The sequence below is a fragment of the Heptranchias perlo genome, chromosome 40, assembly GCF_035084215.1.
Source record: "Heptranchias perlo isolate sHepPer1 chromosome 40, sHepPer1.hap1, whole genome shotgun sequence".
Taxonomy (NCBI): domain Eukaryota; kingdom Metazoa; phylum Chordata; class Chondrichthyes; order Hexanchiformes; family Hexanchidae; genus Heptranchias; species Heptranchias perlo.
Genome location: NC_090364.1, coordinates 8489957 through 8510544, shown reverse-complemented (window position 1 = coordinate 8510544; position 20588 = coordinate 8489957). Strand labels below are relative to the sequence as shown.

The following is a 20588-nucleotide window of genomic DNA, read 5'->3' as shown; positions in this document are numbered from 1 at the left end:
CCCCGCCAAATAAGCAACGTTTGGTACAGCCTTCAGCTTTCTCCCAGGCCGAAGAACAGAAAAGTGAAGACAAAGTAACTACAGGAAAATAACTTCTTAATACCAATTATTGTATTTGTGTTCTTTTTGGAACTCTACTTGGCTCACAATGTCATTTAACCCCTCGATTTAATTAACGTTTAGAAACTTGTTTTACCACGTACCAATTTCCTGGAATCTTCCGTTGCTTTTACGCACAAATTTTCTAACGGAATAATACCTCTGGGTTCTTTATCCTGTGAAGCAAAACAGTGTCAAGTACCTATTTTTGAAATTTTATACATCTAAAATCATAGGCTACAGCACAGAAGGAGGCCATTCGGCCCATCGAGTCCGCGCCGGCTCCGTGCAAGAGCAATCCAGCTGGTCCCACTCCCCCGTCCTATCCCCGCAGCCCTGCAAATTTTTTCCTTTCAAGTACTTATCCAGTTCCCTTTTGAAAGCCACGATTGAATCTGTCTCCACCACCCCCTCGGGCAGTGCATTCCAGATCCTAACCACTCGCTCTGTAAAAAAGTTTTTCCTCATGTCGCCTTTGGTTCTTTTGCCAATCACCTTAAATCTGTGCCCTCTGGTTCGTGACCCTTCCGCCAATGGGTATATTTTACTCAAGAACTGTATTTGTTTCCCCTGTTAGGTATTCACGTACTGTTTGAGCTGAGAGGACAGGATCTCCCGTTCTCTGCCAAGGCAATGCTGATTACTAGGAGATGTATGAGAGCAATTCAGGGTATCTGAGTTTATCCCCACTTCCCTCAAGGTACCAGAGGGTGGGGAGAGGATGGAAGAATTCTTCTCATTGGGGGGGTGGGTAAAAAATACAACCCATACCCACATTTTCCTTTAATATTTCACTTCATATGAGTGAAAAACAACTTACTGTTGTGTACTCGAAATAATACAGGCAGTTGTCTGTCAAAATGAACCACCGACGTTTCCATGTTTTCACTCGACCCCCTGCAAAGATAACGGGAGACATGTTATACGGGCCGACGTCTTGAAGTGATTTTACCCTGGGGAGCAGGAGGGCAAAGTTCCCCACCTCCCCTCAGCATTTGTAGTACAGTATCGTGGCACATGTCTATCAATATGAAAGTATGGGCTTGTTTTACACCAGGTACAACACACATGATAGCTCCATGGTATCGCCCGTCTCCGCCCCTGCCTCATCCCCTCTGCTGCTGATACCCTCATCCTTGCTTTTGTTGCCTCCAGACTCAACTATTCCAATGCTCTCCTGGCCGGCCTCCCAGCCTCCACTCTCTGTAAACTTCAGCTCATCCAAAACTCCGCTGTCCATGTCCTAACTCGCACCAAGTCCCGTTCACCCATCACCCCTGTGCTCGTTGACCTACATTGGCTCCCGGACAACCAACACCTCAGTGTACAAAATGGCTGCCATTTTTACCCACAGAACAAGGGTGGCTATAGTAATTTATTGTAATTGGAGTGCTTTGGGAGTCACAAGACAAGGTACTATATAAGTTCAAGTTCTAGAACCATGACGGGTTCCCTGTGTGATAAAAGGGACTTCATTCACATCAAAATTCTTTATTTTCTTGCCTCTTCTGAAGGCCCTGACTCTGGCCCAGGTACATTTCCATGGCCTCACCCAAGTAACCATTCTTTATGCACAATGTGTGGGCATGGCCATTACGACCAAAGGGAGCATCACAGATGTGTATCCTTTGTTCAATCTCTGCAAAGAAGAGGCAGAGAGAAGTGGGAAAAGCTGCCTGCTTTTTTTCCCCTTATGTGATGTGTATTAAGAAGATATCCTGCTTTTTTTTTGCAGCAGAGGTTAGTTTCAGGAACACGTGGTTTGTGCACCACTGTGACTGACCAGTGCTTTCGGCACCTGACTTACAGCAATTTTTTTAAATTATTCATTCATGGGAGGTGGGCATCACTGGCAAGGCTGGCATTTATTGCCCATCCCTAATTGCCCTTGAGAAGGTGATGGTGAGCCACCTTCTTGAACTGCTGCAGTCCATGTGGTGAAGGTTCTCCCACAGTACTGTACTTTTCATAGCAAGATTGTACAACTGAGTGGCTTGCTAGGCCATTTCAGAGGGCAATTAAGAATCAACCACATTGCTGTGGGTCTGGAGTCACATATAGGCCAGACCACGTAAGGACAGCAGGCTTCCTTCCCTATGAACCAGATGGGTTTTTACAACAAGCTGGTAGTTTCATGGCCACCATTACTAATTTTTTTAATTCTAGATTTTTATTTAATTGAATTTAAATTCCCCAGCTGCTATGGTAGGATTTGAACTTATGACTCTAGATTACTGGTCCAGTAACATAACCACTATGCTACCATACCCATTGGTTATTGGTTTTTGCCCATTGCAAGACCAAGGAGTGGGGTGGGTCCAGTGGTGTGAGTGCGTGAATCATTCCTTTCTGAAACTGCTACCTGCTGCTGTACAATCTTCATTAACAGCAGCACTGGGAAGAATGGAAGTGGATTTCTTTACTCATGACTTATATCTCAGGGGAAGAAAACCCAGTGTCAAATCTGAGCCCATTGTATCTTTAATGATGTTGAGTATCTTACAGGGGTCAAACATCCAGTTACAAGTTATCGCCACAAATAATAGGGTATTATAAAATGACATTATCCCCACAAATAATAGGGTATTGGTAGTGATCAAAAGCTAGTGAACAGGTACAAAAAATAATTTAAAAGGCTAATGGAATGTTGGCCTTTATCTCAAGGGGGCTGGAATTCAACGGGATGGAAGTTATGTTACAGCTATATAAAGGGCTGGTCAGACCCCATCTGGAGACTGCGTTCAGTTCTGGGCACCATACCTCAGGAAGGATGTATTGGCCTTGGAGGGGGTGCAGTGCAGATTCACCTGAATGATACCGGGGCTAAAAGGGTTAAATTATGAGGACAGGTTGCACAGACTAGGCTTGTATTCCCTTGAGTATAGAGATTAAGGGATGATCTAATTGAGGTGATTAAGATGATCCCTACAAATTATAGGATATTATAAAATGACATTATCCCCACAAATTATAGGGTATTATAAATTGACATTAATCCGTTTCTCTGAGGAGAATCATTGTATTTTTGTCCCATCTCGCACTGTTCTTTACAAGGGTTCAGTTTAGTTTCCATGTGCCCAACAAATGCTCCTGTAATGCACTATGGGCTCTTGTAGTCCATTGTGTGTTGGTTTGATTGAGTTTGGTCTATCTCTTTTGGGCAATGTTGCTCCCTACTGTTGTAAACCCCACTCCCCGTGGTTGTGGATTTCTCACTTACCCAGTTTTGAAAGCCATCCTTCCCGATCTGGATTGAAAAACGTGTGTGTTAGGTCATTCCCATCATCCTCAGGGATTTTAAATGGTTCGTTCCTAATGCTGTCATACAGATTCTGTTCAGAAGAATCGAAAAGGGAATCTTTGAAATTATTATAATCTAAAGGTTCAATTTGACTTGAAATTCCATGCGACTGACTCCAAACCTGACTGCCCCCCCCCACCTCCGCACCCCACCCCTCCCCCAAACCCTGCGGTCAGTCCTGGGCACCGCACCTCAGGAAGGATATATTGGCCTTGGAAGGGGGTGCAGCGCAGATTCACCTGAATGATACTGGGGCTAAAAGGATTTAATTATGAGGACAGGTTGCATGGACTAGGCTTGTATTCCCATGAATATAGAAGATTAAAGGGTGATCTAACTGAGGTGATAAGATGAATAATGGAGCTGATAGGATAAGATAGAGAGAAACTATTTCCTCTGGTGGGGGAGTCCAGAATAAGGGGGTATAACCTTAAAATTAGAGCTAGGATGTTCAGGGGTGATGTCAGGAAGCACTTCTTCACACAAAGGGTAGTGGAAATCTGGAACTCTCTTTCCCCCAAAAAACTGTTCAGGTTAGGTAAATTGAAAATATCAAAACTGAGATTGATAGATTTTTGATAGGGTATTAAGGGATTATGAACCAAGGCGGGTAGATGGAGTTAAAATGCAGATCAGCCATGACCTAATGGAATGATGGAACAGGATTGAGAGGCTGAATGGCCTCCTCCTGTTCCTATGATCCACCCCACTTGCCGTGCTTGTTATTTGCCCGTTGAACCAAGACTGGCAGTCACTTGCAAGCAGTGCGTTACTGGAGAATACCTACCCTGAGTAGCTCCTGTGGGAGATCTCCTCCATTGTTAATCCCGCGATTCATTGCCACAAACCGCTCCAGCGCTGGTTTCTCCTTAACATTCGGGTTGTGCAGGCTTGTGTTCAGCATAATGATTGCAAAGGACAACACGTAGCAGGTATCTGCAACGAAGGGACACTGTTAGCGAGCCGTTGAAATACATTTACAATTGCACATCTGGTAGAGCAATTCCATGAAGATAAATAAAAGCAACGATAACTCCAAGCAGTTACTTCAAACTAGAAGCTCGTTATAAAGCCTAGGGCTAGGAGACACTTTGCACTCAATGTTTATGTGTCCACCCCAGTCCATCACCGGCATCTCCACATCATGTTTATGTGATGGTATTGGAACAACGGTGTAAATGAATGACCGCATTTCAAGGGTTAACCTAGCAGCGTGACATCCTCTGATCAAGCTGCATCCTCTGCTGGACAACCACAAAGAGGTATTGGTGTCAATCAAGGCAGAAGACCGTTACCGACACTCTCCCATCCCCAAGGCTGAGGGGGGAATGAGTGCTGGCAAACGTCAAAAATAGTGGAAGGAAAAGGCTTTAAAAAAAATGCTGGCAAGAAATCTTCTATGGACCATTCATAAACATGCGAAGAAATGACGGACAAGAAAAGACCCTTTGGTTCACCCAGCCTGTCCCACACAATTTGTGATACCTTGAGTATCACAATATATACGCCCAATTCGCCACCCGAAACCATGTGATCTCCTGGGACAGGCGATGAAACAGATAAAAAAACCCCAGGCCAATTTGGGATGAAAAAAAAACCTGGGAAATTCCTCTCCGAAACCCTTAGGAGATCTCTCTGGCCCTGATCATTTTATGGAGTACCGACCTTTTGTACGAGGTGATCTCCAACCCAGCCAGAAACAGGTTGGTTTATACTTTGGGACGATAAAACAGAAAGAAACTATAAAAGTAGACTCCGGGGTGAATGTTCTCAGGGTTTCTCCCATATCTTTGGCAGGGGCCCAATTTAAAATTTTTCTAAATTAGTGTATTCACTTAAAGAGGAACGATGCCCATGAGAAATGCTGGCACATTGGTACTTTGAAGGATTACATATACACATGGAACTAAGCACTGTGTAGTTGAGTTGAGAAAATACCGTTCTTTAAAGGTTTGGGTTCAGATTTTTAATATAATTGCTTAATATTCATTACAAGAAACCACTTATAGAAAGGATATGGGTTGGTTGATTAACTAAAAATTCAGAATTTATTTCTTAGATGAGCCATAAAACACAATATGGGGGAGAATGTCTTGGTGCAAAATGTGTAACAGAATCATAAACCTATTTTACACTAGTATGCTGTATCTGCTGTGACTCAGTGGGTAGCATGTTTGCTTCTGAGACAGAAGGTTGTGGGTTTAAGTCCCACTCTTGAGACTTGAGCATAAAACTGATGCTTCAATGCAGTACTGAGGGAGTGCTGCACTGTCAGAGGTGCTGTCTTTTGGGTAAGACATTAAACCGAGGCCCTGTCTGCCCTCTCAGGTGGACGTAAAAGATCCCATGGCACTATTTCGAAGAAGAGCAGGGGAATTCTCCCCGGTGTCTTGGCCAATGTTTATCCCTCAACCAACATCTAAAAAAAGATTATCTGGTCATTATCATATTGCTATTTGTGGGAGCTTGCAGAATGCAAATTGGCTACTGCGTTTCATACATTACAACAGTGACTACACTTTAAAAGTACTTTATTGGGATGTCCTGAGGTGGTGAAAGGCTCTATATAAGTCCTATATAATTTCCTTTAAATCGCCTGTAGTATTACCCATGGTCAATTGACGAATGTAAGTTTTATTTTCTATACAAGATGGTGACTGAATTGGGAGAGATACTTCAGAAATTTGCTCTACAGAGCCACCTATGGTCAGACCTTGGCACTACATTGTGACAGCTGACATAGCAAAATTGAATGGGTAATGTTGACACACCAATTTACGATGGTCAATGTTGACAGAAAAGTGTGACCAAAAATCGTGACAACAGGGAGTAAGTTTTGTGGACAGGAAGTACAAACCCTATGTATGATATTTAATGGTATAAAGCGAACACACCAGTAAAACCCTCCCCGTAATATTATTGACATTGGTAGTAAAGAGCTGACTGTTTCTTACCAGTCGACTGAAAGACGTGTTGGTTACACTGGCAATACCGCATTGCGAAAGCTTCCATCATTCTATCAATCTTCTGCGCTTCACCCGGCAAACGGAAGCTCCACAGAAACTGCCTGCAAGTTAGGGAAAATATGTACTTTAGTGTATTGGGTAGAGATGCACATGAGGTTTTATACTGGGGTTAGGAGGGGGAAATAATTGTACACTATGTCCCTGTTAAGATGAGGGATAGTACTGCTGAGGAAAAGTATCTTTACATTCGTGGCTGTGAAGAAGACTCTTGAATTATCCACACTATGAATCAGAAGTAATACTGGAGTCCCCTTATGGCATCCTAGCAATGCAGCTCATTGCAGACAAGGGACCCTTTATAGCCCCCCTGCGATCTCTCCATTTTCAGCACTTTCTATCCCTCTGCCTCCTTAGTGCAATGTGAACTAAAAATTGTGTCCATTTGGGAGGTGAGTTGATATAGACATTCCATCAAGCAACTTTATCATGTAGCAATGGGTGGGGACTTCCACCTTATCTGCTCAGACCCACATCTTCAAGGTAAAAGGACCATGTGTTGCAATGTACTTTATCTCACATCTCCCATCTCACCTGGGACCCTTCCTCCTCAGCTTACAGGGAGAAGAGCCTACATCCACTCTCGTTGGACAAGGATTTCTCAGAGGTCCCAGAGATGAAAGGATGGTTTTCGAAAGGAGGCCTCTGAGAGGCGATCTTATAGGACTATACAAGATTGTTCTAAGTATAGAAAAAGTTAACCTGGAAAATTACTTTAAATTAAACTGCGGGAGTAAAACAAAGGGACATAGGTTCAAACTAGTAAAAGATAGATTTAGGACTGATATCGGGAAGTTTTTTGCACAAAGATTGATAGACTTCCAGTAGGATTAATAGAGGTGAAAAACTTGGAATTATTTAAGAAGCAATTGGGGAATGTTGGGATCTCCCTGGATGAAAGAATTAAGATGGGTTGAATCCTTATCCGTAATTATCTTGTGATCTTCTAACAGTTGAACACAATGTACTACCCAGTCTCCCTTGTGGTTGCATATTTATGTAGCATTCAGAATCGTGTCTTATATCCCAATAAAAACTGATGGGGAGGGGGGCATGGGGTGTGGGAGGAGGGGGGCATGGGGGGTGGGGGGAGGAGGGTGTACAAGAAAAGAAGCCAGAATGGAGAAATAAAGCAAAGAACCAGAAACTGATGAGAAAGAAAAAAATGGAAGCAACTCTGAAAATCCATGTGGGAAAAAAAACCTCTGAACATTTTGTGCAGGACGTGAGGCAATTAACAAACCCCACCCACCCAAAGTTCTCACCTTAGCGCCTGAACAAGATTGAGGTTGGAAAACTCATGCAGTTCTACAAAGGACTGTAGAATCCTGATGTTCAGAGGTTCTCTGAGGAGAAAAAGAGCAAAGATCAGGACAGTGTTTCAGAGTCATGTTTACATAGGGTCGCCAACCCTGGTTGAACACAATCCTGTGAATTCCATTGGATTTCGGTCTCACCTCTCTCCGAGATAGTCTCCGATGGCTGTTTTATGCAGACCTTCCCCCTTGTACAGGAACTTGGCGATATCGTCTTCCTTCTGACACAACAGTTTGTTCTGTATCAAGTACTCTATACCCTGAGGCAACGAAAAAGCCAGTCATTAACATGGATCCAAATTCACATCTGTCTGTGCGTAATGCACTTTTACCAGATTACCTCACAGAGTGAACCTGCAACAAATGTCACAAATACACCAATATTTTTAGTGATCTAGGAACATTATGTTTGAGTAATTCAAGAGACAACAACAACAACAACTTGCATTTATATAGCATCTTTAACGTAGTAAAACGTCCTCTAAGGTGTTTCATAGGAGCGTTATTAGACAAAATTTGACACCGAGCCACATAAGGAGATATTAGGACAGGTGACCAAAAGCTTGGTCAAAGAGCTAGGTTTTAAGGAGCATCTTAAAGGAGGAGAGAGAGGGGGAGAGGTTTAGGGAGAGAATTCCAGAGCTTAAAGCCCAGGCAGCTGAAAGCACGGCCGCCAATGGTGAAGCAGTGAAAATCGGGGATGCACAAGAGGCCAGAATTGGAGGAGCGCAGAGATAACTTAATTAAGACAATAGTTCCTGCACCGTAGGGGACCATGGACAAGCCAGCAGTGGGATGCAACTGGTCAGGTTCATGAACATCCTTTAACGTTGGCCTAACTTTCTGGGGTTTCACTTGGTCCCTTTTGGTGATCGGAAGGGAGATCGCATAGAGCTTTTATCATCTTGGAGATTGATGGCCTCCCTCAGGAGTTTGAATGGGATGGGTAGAGCCCAAGGCGGAGAAAAATGCCCGTGGTCTGTTCAGGAAAAGCGACTCGATGGAGCTAAAGGCCTTTTCCTTAGTGCTGCTGTTATAGAAGGAACGATAAAATACAACAAAGAGGCAGTGGAGTGTCCTCGCGTGTTGGAATACTAACCTACCATACCTTGCTATGTTCAGGTGCATGGCCATGATTCCCATCTCCCACAAGAGTTACTCAGATAGGCTTAAAGAGCTGGGTTTGTTTACTTTAGAGCAGCGTTGACTTAGAGGTGACCTGATAGAGGTCTATTAAAATAATGAAAGGGCTGAATTGCGAACCTGTTGATAGATTATTTCAGTTTGACAGACTGGGGAGGACCAGGGACAGTGCATTTAAGCTACACAAGAGCAGGAATCAGCTAGATATTAGGCGATTCTTCTTTTCCCAGATAGTAGTGGATCTTTGGAATAAGTTGCCAGCTTGTGCAGTCGGTGCTGACTCTGCACACCTTCAGAAGAGAGCTGGACTGGTTCTTGGCTGGAGTAAAGATCACATCTTATAAAAGGTAAGCAATTTACCAGTTAGCATAAGCACAGTCAATGTGGTCTCCTGGACTGGTTTCGATTGCCTGAGGGGTTCAGAGGAATTTTCCAGGTTTTTTTCCCTTGTGTTTTATTTACCTCTCCCAGGTGATTACATGGTAGGAAGTGTCTAGTCTTGATGCTCCAGGCACCATGAATGGGGCACAGGCTTGATAGACCAGCTGGTCTATTCCTGCCCATCATTTTCGTATGTATGTTCGTAGTTTAAAAAATAACAACAGCCCATTACGCCACCAAAAAGGGATTTGTTCGTTGCTAAGACTTTGGCACCACTTGTAAGACGGTACACTGATAACAATTAATCAGCCCACCATCTTTAAAATAGATTTTGGCATCTGCTATGAGTGTTCTCTTCCTGTGGTTTCTCAGTGTTACTGCCTGCACAATGAGCTGCACTAAATAAGAGTGTTCGAATACTGTGATTCAACCTGCTCTCTGCAGCTAATTTGAACTCTTGTAAACGTTTCTACAAAGAGCGCAATGCTGTATTTGGGTGTTTTTGCATTTTTTCTACATCTTAACCTACAGCCTGAGAAACCGAGGACGTTCAACGGCAACATGGTATTCTCTAAATTAATAATAAACCACCACATTTTGACCTTTCCAATTTCAATTCAGCCCAATCTGGACTGCCCTCAGTTTGAAAAAAAACACATTTACCAAAGCCTTTTCAAGCTACTTATTAATGGTTTCCAATATCTAAAGGATACTTTATTTCTGTAACCTCCTGCAGCCCTACAACCTTCCGAGAACTCTACGTTCCTCCAACACCGGCCTCTTGCGCATCCCCCACTCCCTTCGCCCCATCATTGGCGGCCGTGCCTTCAGCTGTCTAGGTCCTAAGATCTGGAATTCCCTCCCTAAACCTCTCCGCCTCTCCTCCTTTACAACTCTGCTTAAAACCTACCTCTTTGACCATACGTTTGGTCACTTGTCTTAATGTCTCCTTCTTTGGCTCGGTGTCAAATTTTCATCTGGTTACGCTCCTGTGAAGCGCCTTGGGGTGTTTTACTACGTTAAAGGCGCTATATAAATGCAAGTTGTTGTTGAGAGTAGTCAGGTGGATGTACTTGAATTAGTCTACAGTAAAACCTTTCCTACCACACAACGAAACCAAAAATTCTGTTTTCCTTTTCAATCCCTCAGTTGAGCTTGTTAGGGAATGCACTACCCATGATGAAACATTGGAACAGGAGTAGGCCATTCAGCCCCTTTAGCCTATTTCTCCATTCTATTCGATCGAGGCTGATCCATGTCTCAACTCCATTTACCCGCTCTTGCTCCATATCCGATGATATCCTTATCTAACAAATATATATCGATCTCAGTCTTGAAAATTTCAATTCTCCCAGTATCCACAATCTTTTGGGGGCCGGTGTGGTGGGGGGTTTCCTGATTTCCACTACCCTTTGTGTGAAAAAGTGATTTCCCTCCTGAATGGCCTAGCTCTAATTTTAAGATTATGCCCCAGAGGAAACACTTTGACTGTATCCACCCTATTGAATTCCTTTATCATTATAAACCCTTTGATTAGATCACCCCTCAACCTTCTAAACTCGAGGGAATACAAGCCAAGTTTATGCAACCTGGCCTCAGAATTTAACCCCTTAAGCCCTAGTTTCATTTTGGTGAATCTGCGCTGTACCCCTTCCAAGATTCGGTGTACCCCTTCCCTAAGATTCGGTGCCCAAAAATGAATGCAATACTCCAGATGGGACCTGACCAAGGCTTGATACAACTGAACCATCACTTCCTCACTTCTGAATTCGAATCCCCTTAAGATAAAGGACAAGGTGACACTATTATTGAGCTTCCATGTACAGAGTCTTTGTTTGGAAGCATTTCTCAACTACCATTCCCTCCGTGTGCAAATTTTTGCAAGTTGCTGGCTGAGCCTTAAGTAGAATATCACACATAGATGGCATATTCCATTTATGGGTATGGGGAAGGCACAATGACCAGAAGGACATACAACGTATCATTTCAGACATGCCATTGACTTGAGGTTTCCAACTCTGGTTGGACATATTCCTGGAGATGTCATCAAATGTCGTCCTGCCTCCAACCGCCCCACCCCCACACTCCCGCCCTTGGTGGCCTAACTCGCACCACCTTCCCACACCAATTAAAAAGCAAATAGACTCTTTATTACCCGATTGGATGATTCTTGACTGTCAGTCCAACAGCCTTTTTTGTAGCATGTCGGATATTTTTATAATTAATGAACAAAAGGGTTCAAAGAGATTTTTTTTAATGCAATCCTGGAGATTTGGCAAACCTATATTGACTGCCATCAGTCCGCAGCCAAAACCATCTCAAAGAAGCCATTTTGAAGGAGTGAAGGTCGGGACCAATATTAAAAAGCGAAGTTTGCAACCACAACTTTCCAAATGGAAAAACTCGGACATGAAAGTTTGCTCTATGTACTCAACAAGGTGAGGGCTGATCATGTTGAGAACTTTTGTGCTTGTTTTGTTTATACTGTAAGGACCCTTCAGACCTGGTCACCATAACAAATAATGGATTTACATTCGGAAACAAGACATGCAGGGGCAGCACTGTTCATTCAAAGTAAACTGTCCTCTCCCACCCGGCAGCAGAGAGGTTGAGAGAACGGAGCCCACCCTCATTGCATAGAAAGACCAGAAGGGGCAGCAGAGAAAACTTTACAAAAGAGATGTCCTCCTTCCAAAAAAGGAAGTCCTACTAGAGGGCAGGGACTCTTCCCTTTGTTGGTTTTCAGATACTTTAAACTCTTCAAATCCAGCCTCCGAGCCCCGTCATGGAGAAGGACATGTTATTTTAGCAGGGCAGTGCTGTGCAATGCATTTCATGCAATTTCCTGTCATTGCAGCTGAGCGTGTTACAAAAGGAAATCGAGGTGTATTTGAGGACAATGACTCAAACTGCATCAGCCCAGGCATTAACCCTTTCACTACCAGCAATGTCCTTCATAGACCTTGCCATAAAATATCCAACTGGAGAGCATAGGAACATAAACATATTTTAGGAGGAGGAAGAGGCTTAAGAGGTCCATGACTATTTTACTACATCGGTCTCATCTGCCCACCACATCCTTCAATCTCCTCATTCCAAAAACTCATCTAATTGCCTTTCGAATCCATTGCCTTCTCTGATAGCTTATTCTGCAGCTCTATTAACCTTTCAGTGAAAAACGTTCTGCCTGACATCCCTTCTCACACCTAATCTAATGTTTAACTTGTGTCCCATAGTGCTTACTCACCAATAACCTGCTCACCGATGCTCAGTTTGGGTTCTGCCAGGACCTCTCGGCTCCAGACCTCATTATAGCCTTGGTCCAAACATGGACAAAAGATCTGAATTCCAGAGGTGAGGTGAGAGTACCAGAGCAGACAATTTGCCTGGGTCAACTTTGTCAGTTCCCTTTGTTATCTTGAAGACCTTTTCTCAAGTTGAAGTGTTCCTGCTCCAGAGCCCTGATCCAGGCCGACACTCCCAGTGCAGTACTGAGGGAGTGCTGCACTCTCGGAGCTGCCGTCTTTCAGATGAGACATTAAACCGAAGCCCCATCTGCCCTCTCAGACGGATGTAAAAGATCCCATGGCGCTATTTTGAAGAAGAGCTGTGGCTGAAAGCTAAAACTGACCACGAGGAAAATCTGGCAGTACTTCAGGAAATCTTCCACAGTACTGAAACGGCCCTTATCAAATGACATTCTATGTAACTGTGATGATGGTAAACTATCCCTCCTCATCCTTCTCGACTTGTCTGCAGCCTTTGACATGGTTGACCACACCTTCCTCCTCCAACCTCTCTCCTCCATTGTCCAGCTGGGTGGGACTGTGCTCGCCTGGTTCCATTCTTAGCTATCCAGTCATAGCCAGAGAATCACCTGTAATGGCTTCTCTTCCCACTCCTACACAGTTACCTCTGGAGTCCCCCTAGGGCCTATCCTTGACCCCCTCCTATTTCTCATGTACATGCTGCCGCTCAGCGACATCATCCAAAAACACAATGTCAGACTCCACATTGACGCTGACGATACTCAGCACTACCTCACCACCACCTCCCTCGACCCCTCCACTATCTCTCATTTGTCACACTGCTTGTCCGACATCCAGTACTGGATGAGCAAAAATTTCCTCCAACTAAATATTGGGAAGACCGAAGCCATTGTCTTTGGTCCCCACTGCAAACTCTGTTCCCTCGCCACCGACTCCATCCCTCTCCCTGGCCACTGTCTGAGGCTGAACCAGACCGTTCACAACCTTGGCGTCCTATTTGACCCTGAGATGAGCTTCCAACCACATATCCGCTCCATCACCAAGACCGCCTACTTCCACCTCTGTAACATCACCTGTCTCCACCCCTCCCTCAGCTCATCTGCTGCTGAAACCCACGTCCAATGCTTTTGTTACCTCCAGACTGGACTATTCCAATGCTCTCCTGGCCGGCCTCCCATCTTCCACCCTCCATAAACTTGAGCTCATCCAAAACCCTCGGGCTGTGGCTCGGTGTCAAATTTTGTTTGCGAACGCTCCTGTGAAGCGCTTTGGGATGTTTTACAACGTAAAAGGTGCTATATAAATGCAAGTTTTTGTTGTTGTGGTTTGGTGTTGCTTCTCTGTGGCAGGATGGCTTCCTGCAGCAACATGCTGAGTCACTGAAGTGGGCCATTGTAAAAGAAACAAAGGAAAAGAAAGACTTGCATTTATATAGCGCCTTTCACGACCGCAGGATATCCCAAAGTGCTTCACAGCCAATGAAGTATTTTGAAATGTAGTCACGATTGTAATGTAGAAAACACGGCAGCCAATTTGCTCACAGTAAAGTCCCACAAACACAATTTTGGTGATAAATGACCAAATAATCTATTTTAGTGATGTTGGTTGATGGATAAATATTGACCAGGACACTGGGGAGAACTCCCCTGCTCTTCTTCAAAATAGTGCCATAGGATCTGTTTCATCCACCTGAGAGGGTAGACGGGGTTTAATGTCTCATCCAGAAGTCGACACCACCAACAGTGCAGCACTCCCTCAGTACTGCACCTGGAGCATCAGCCTGAATTATGTGCTCAAGTCTCTGGAGTGGGACTTGAAACCATGACCTTCAGACTGAGAGGTGAGTAAGCTACCCACTGAGCCACAGCTGACGCCCATGTGAGTATAGTGGGTGACAATGGCCTGGAGATGACAATCCTCCCAGTTTCCTCTGCCTATCTCCTCCTCATGGGCAGGACGTTTGTGACTCACAACTCATTCATGTGGGTGACTGGAGATGGAGACAGACATGAACCCATCTCCCAGCACTTAGTTTATTGTTAATTTTTAAGCACTACGTCACTGTTTGATTAATATTATTCCTTTTACCTACATTTTGTTACGAGACACATCCGTTTCAGCTTATAAATGTGCAAAAGTAATAATGTTACAATCAGGAAAGGAAAATCATATTGACATTGGATTCAATGTTGGAAAAAGTCTGTTCTTTAAGTATTGTAGCATAATCTACTCTATCATTTCTTTCATGAGACAATGTAAAAGAAATACATGTCACAGGATACTGCAGAGGTGTGCTACTTTGGTGTGCCAATGCCAGATGGTAGGTGTGAGCGATTCCCCTCAATGGTGAGTTCCCAATCTCAGCCTTATAAACTTGAGCTCATCCAAAACTCGCACCAAGTCCCGTTCACCCATCACCCACTGTGATCGCTGACCTACATTGCCCCCCAGTCTGGCAATGCCTCGATTTTAAAATTCTCATCCTTGTGTTCAAATCCCTCCATGGCCTCACCCCTCCCTATCTCTGCAACCTCCTCCAGCCCTACAACCCTCCGAGATCTCTGCGCTCCTCCAATTCCGGCCTCTTGCGCATCCCCTGATTTTAATCGCTCCACCATTGGCGGCCGTGCCTTCAGCCTGCCTCGGCCCTAAGCTTTGGAATTCCCTCCCTAAACCTCTCCGGGCCTCGTCACCTCCCTCTCCTCCTTTAAGACGCTCCTTAAAACCTATCACTTTGACCAAGCTTTTGGTCACCTGTCCTAATATGTGGCTCAGTTCAAATTTTGTCTGTTAACGCTCTTGTGAAGTGCCTTGGGACGTTTTACTACGTTCAAGGCGCTATATAAATGCAAGTTGTTGTTGAGATGGTTCAAGGAGGAGACTATGGACTTCCCCACAGGAAAGACAGAGCAACCAGGAGCAACTTACTCTACGTCTAGTCAATCCTCAGCAGACAGGAGAAGATGGGAGAACGTGATGGGGCAAAAATTGAAAGGAAGGAATGTAATCACTGAGAATAAAGTCCTTGAATATTGATATCTTTAGCAGTAGAAACGAACATGACAGCAGGAAATGAGAGAAGAGCGAAATTAAAGGCTGCACTGAAAGAGAAAGGATAAAGAAATAAATTAGCTTAGAATGAGATAAGGAAATAATTGTTGCCGGAGAGAGATGGGATATGGAAGACCACCAATGGAAAGAAGGAGGAAATAATTGATACCTTTTTGGGATCCATATTGAATTTCTTTTTTCCCATTGTCATTTGTTTGTTCCTTTCAGCAATTTTGCTGCTAAATTAAAATAGAGGAAAACACTTTAAAATGGGAAACATTTAACATTCAACTTGACTATGAATCAGGACCCCTGAAACCAGGACAAAAATTTTTGTCTAACATTAAGCATGTTTTTTTTTTCTTCACACATTTCAAAATCAGCTTCACTCGCAGACGTTGTGTGGATGATTTTAACTCCACTCACCCGGTAGAATCTGGGCAGGTGGGCAGTTAAAATCGCCCAAGTTATTTATTCACCCTCGAGCAGCCCAGTTCCTGTGCAATCGCGAATTTTACACCGGCTTCTGTTCGGACGACGAAATCACCCGCCCTAAGCCGGTAGGATCCTTCTTTAAATATGTAGGTCGGGATCCAATGGCGTCATCGGGCTCCGACTGCAATTTTAACTCAGGCCTGAGCAGGGACGGCCCCGTGGCTGCCTGCCAGGCTGAACAGAGTCAGGACCTACTGGGAAGATGAAGAGGCCCAAACAGGCAAGTTCTTTACCACTCCTGCTCCTCCGGTCCCCGAAAGGAATGTTTAGGCCTCCCCTCCCCCGGGACACCCCCCCATTTCCCCTCTCACGAGACCCTCCCAGAACCACCTTCCCCAAAATTTCCGTGAGTGCCAGAGTGGGCATCCCGATTTTCCAGAGGCCGCTTCCCGCCCACTTCCCGACTGCAATTGGTGGCGTGTTAATGAGGCCCGGGAGTTAAACTAGCCCATGCCTGATTCCTGCAGCATTGGGTGACCCTCCAACTCACCTTGCCACACAACCACCCCAAACCCACCCGGAGTTCAAATCGAGACCTATCTCTCATCTAAACTTCACACAATTGCTACAGATTTTAGTTGGTTTGTCTGTGCCTGATGTCCAAACTTTTCAATTCAAATATAAACATCCTGTGAGAGTTGTTCCAGGCTGTTTACCAGGCGGTTATGTAAATCTGCCTGGTCCAGGTCTGTAACATTAAATTTAAGCGTCATTGAACACTGAGAAAGGAACCTCTTTTGGTGCGTGCATGTGTAGAGCTTAGTTTGGCCAGAGAGATAGATGGGGCCAGGAATATCACAACGTGCTGAGGGTTCACACTGCTCTAAAATGAGATACGGTCACAATGACAACCATGTCCCTTTAAATATACAATTTACTGAGCTGGGGAGGAAATTACCTCGACTTCGAAACACACTAAAAATAGAATAACACTTTTACTATTTGTCTGTTGGATGTACCTTTCAACACCTTTTCTATATCATTGAAGCCTGCAATTGTGCAAATGGCTGCAAACTAATTCATCGGTCTACTGTAAACGGCAAAAGATTTACTGGGCATATGGAGAGTCAGGTGCTTTACCTCCCTGCAAACTATGGAATTAAAGATGAATTGTTACGATTGGAAAATTATTGGCATTGATTCTGCAACTTTATTTGTAAATCCGGGAGGTATTTATGTTGTCAAAAAGTCAAGGTATGATTAAAATATCACTGCATTGCTTTCGAGTGATGCTCCCATTCGCAGCAGTGACAGAGTTTGTCCAGTCCGTTACACCCAGTGAAACCCATGCCATTTACAGGGAAGTGGGCGGGAAGCGGCCTCTGGAAAATCGGGATGCCCACTCTGGCACTCACGGAAATGTGGGGAAGGTGGTTCTGGGAGGGTCTCGTGAGAGGGGAAGTGGGGGGTGTCCTGGGGGAGGGGAGGCCTAAACATTCCTTTCGGGGACCGGAGGAGCAGGAGTGGTAAAGAACTTGCCTGTTTGGGCCTCTTCATCTTCCCAGTAGGTCCTGACTCTGTTCAGCCCGGCAGGCAGCCACGGGGCCGTCCCTGCTCAGGCCTGAGTTAAAATTGCAGTCGGAGCCCGATGACGCTAATACAAGCACCGTAGGCATGTGTTGTTCATGCACCTCCCACCATTGGGTCCAATTCCACTTTGACACAATGCCCGTGTACACAAGAGGTACAAAATAACATTCTGGGAAACAGTGTATGAGTAATTTGAGACATGACATGTGGTGAGTGTAGCATGCTTGGGGAGAACAGGTAACTTTGGACCTGTGGTTTCCGAAGCTCTCCAACCACTGGGGGATTTCCTCACCTCATGTCTGGCTCTGTTGTAGACTAATTGATAGAGATTAATTGCTATGATTAGTCAACTCCATTATTGATGTATCATGCGACTACCAGGACTGTAGAAGGCGAATTAGATGGACCTTGGGTCTTTCATCATCTAGCAATTCCTATGTTCCTATGTTTGTAATGTGCTCCAACATGGAGATATTGCATCTTAATGGAAGTTTAGGGGACCCTTCGCATTTGTAACTATGGTGATCTGGAATCCCAGACGTTCTGGGTAAGGTCAAATTGTCCTCTTCTCACCTGTCCTCTGTGTAATTGAAGTTCTCAAGCTCAGCGACAACTTCTGCAATTTCCATCTTCAGCCTCTGCAAAAGGAAATAGTCAGTTAGGATAGAAAACCTGACAGGAAAACCAGCCAGGGCTGGATTCAGACAGAATACTTTTCTTTCTATAAATATCCCCTATGGGTTATTTTTGTTAGGTAAGGGTATCAAGGGATTATAGAGCCAGGGAAGTTAAATGGAGTGGAAGTACAGATCAGCCATGGTCTAACTGAATGGCGGAACAGGCTTGAGGGGCTGAATGGCCTCCTCGTGTCCTATGCGCCTAAGAATCGTCCGATTTTTACTATGAGGCATTGTGCAACTGGGGAGTTTTTCCCAGGCGAGTCAAAGGGCAAGCTGGGTTCAGTAGGTGAGGTTAACTTGGCGATAAATATCTTCAGACCAGGGGTAGAGTTCCAGGTGATGACACTGGGAGAGAGTGCCACCAGCGGGAGAGGCAATGTCTGAAGCTTTTCCATTCATGTACCATACAGACAGATGCAGAACATTGATGTGCAGTTGCAGCAAGTCTATCTTATTGATATGAATGCGCAGTTTTGATTTAAGGATTTATAATCCTTGCGATACCGCTTCACCCATGATCTTGCGGAGGATCAATAGATTATATTCCCAACCTGATGATCTAGGAATGGATTGATTCTCTTGATGGTCCCAGTGCAGCCTGTCCGTTTTTTGGCATATCTGGTGACTAGTTGAACTGGATACATGACTCCCTCAGAAGGTGCAGTCTCGATAAATAGATACAAGGCTTCTAAGCACGACGCCTACACAGTGATCCCTTCATGAAATGCACCTGGGCCCTTTCTGTATCTTCATCTATGTCCTGGTGCTTGTTATCAAAGGTCAGTTTGTTCTTTATCGATGACACTACAACCTATATCATGATTAGCTCCCCATCGAGATAAACAGAAACCTAACTACTGCAGATAGTTCCAGGTAGACTTGGAGGACCAATGGTATGTCATCGTCAAGACTGAGACTACCAAGTCAATTACTCTCCCCAGTGCTGCAGATTGTAGACGTTGGCTGAGAGCAAACTAGTCTCATCTCATCAAAGTCAATTGTTTTAATGGTTTTGGTTTGTACTGATGGGTTTTCCCTGCTTAATATTCCATCACCGGCCACACATAAGTTTTGTAGAAGCCTGCTGTACCAATCTCTATTCTATAAGGGGAGCAGCTTCAAACATCCATCTCCTTCAGCTAAGAAAGCAACCAGGCAGTGGAAATAGCTGGAAAATCTAGCATACGGAAGTGAATTCTGCTGAAAACTTGGGCTCATTTGTCAGATGCTGTGATTCGAGAGAAATGAGCTGGATGGCCAACTATCCTGTATCTACATATTTGTCCACAGTGATTTGGTCAACACTTCCCTTTCAAGTGGGTGGCGAGCAACTCTGTAATCAGTGGTGTCATCACGAAAGAGAACAATATAATTGCCAGTGACCTCCATCAGCTGACTGAAGTCTAGAAACTTCTCTGAGGGTCATAAATATTAGATAGTCACTAATAAACCCAATAAAGAATTCAGGAGAAACTTCTTTACTCAGAGAGTGGTTAGAATGTGGAACTCACAACCACATGGGGTAGTTGAGGCAAACAGCATAGATGCATTTAGGGGGAAACTAGATAAACACATGAGGGAGAAAGGAATAGAAGGATATGCAGATAGAATTAGGTGGAGCAGGGTCGGAGATGGCTCGTGTGGAGCATAACCACCGACACAGACCAGTTGGGCCGAATGACCTGCTTCTGATCTGTCAATATGTAATATGTAATGTAACAGGAGCGTTTCAGTCTCTTTTGAAAAGAATTTTATTTCAACAGCGGGTGCCGATTATATCATTGGGGAATTGGCTGGGAGGGGTTATCCTGCTGGCTGGTGGGAGGGAATTAGCATCAGTAAGGATGCAGTCATTGCCAGCGGGAGTTTCACTATCTGTACAATTCAACTGTGCACATTAAGCTACGTTCTTGTCACTGGAGGACTCTACACTTCAAAGCCAATTATGTGTGCTAAGACAGTCAGCGCTCAAATGAAAATATTCTAAAGTCCAAACAGGAAACTAAAGGACGTTAAAGTTGGCCTGATTTAAATTAATATGTAAAATCTTATCATCAATGGCATGTAATATATATTTCAATATGGTGCCCCAGAGGGAGGGTTTTATACTCTGCACAATGCTCTTGTAATGTATTTTTTTTTTCATCATACCTCAATGTCGTCCAGTAGTTCCTTTTTATGCAGACGGACACTCTGGAACTCTTCCTGTTCTTGTGAGGAGAGGTCTGAAAGTCCTGAGAGGGAGAAGCAAGGCAGCACAGTATTATTTTATCTGCAAGGAATTTTTCTTTAATTGCTAG

General features: G+C 44.3%; 1 protein-coding gene across 2 annotated transcripts in view; it reads right to left on the bottom strand.

Annotated features, from left to right (window-relative positions):
- Positions 1 to 20588, bottom strand: part of LOC137305654 (cytohesin-3-like) — a 92315-nt gene that overhangs the window by 5548 nt on the left and 66179 nt on the right. For both annotated transcript variants that reach the window (XM_067974542.1, XM_067974543.1), the window contains exons 2-11: positions 20440 to 20522; positions 18182 to 18246; positions 15753 to 15822; positions 7881 to 7999; positions 7689 to 7769; positions 6355 to 6467; positions 4188 to 4336; positions 3320 to 3431; positions 920 to 996; positions 204 to 275 (exon numbers count right to left, since the gene is read on the bottom strand). In XM_067974542.1, the coding sequence (XP_067830643.1) occupies positions 204 to 275; positions 920 to 996; positions 3320 to 3431; positions 4188 to 4336; positions 6355 to 6467; positions 7689 to 7769; positions 7881 to 7999; positions 15753 to 15822; positions 18182 to 18246; positions 20440 to 20522 (941 nt within the window). The remainder of the gene's footprint in view (positions 1 to 203; positions 276 to 919; positions 997 to 3319; positions 3432 to 4187; positions 4337 to 6354; positions 6468 to 7688; positions 7770 to 7880; positions 8000 to 15752; positions 15823 to 18181; positions 18247 to 20439; positions 20523 to 20588) is intronic.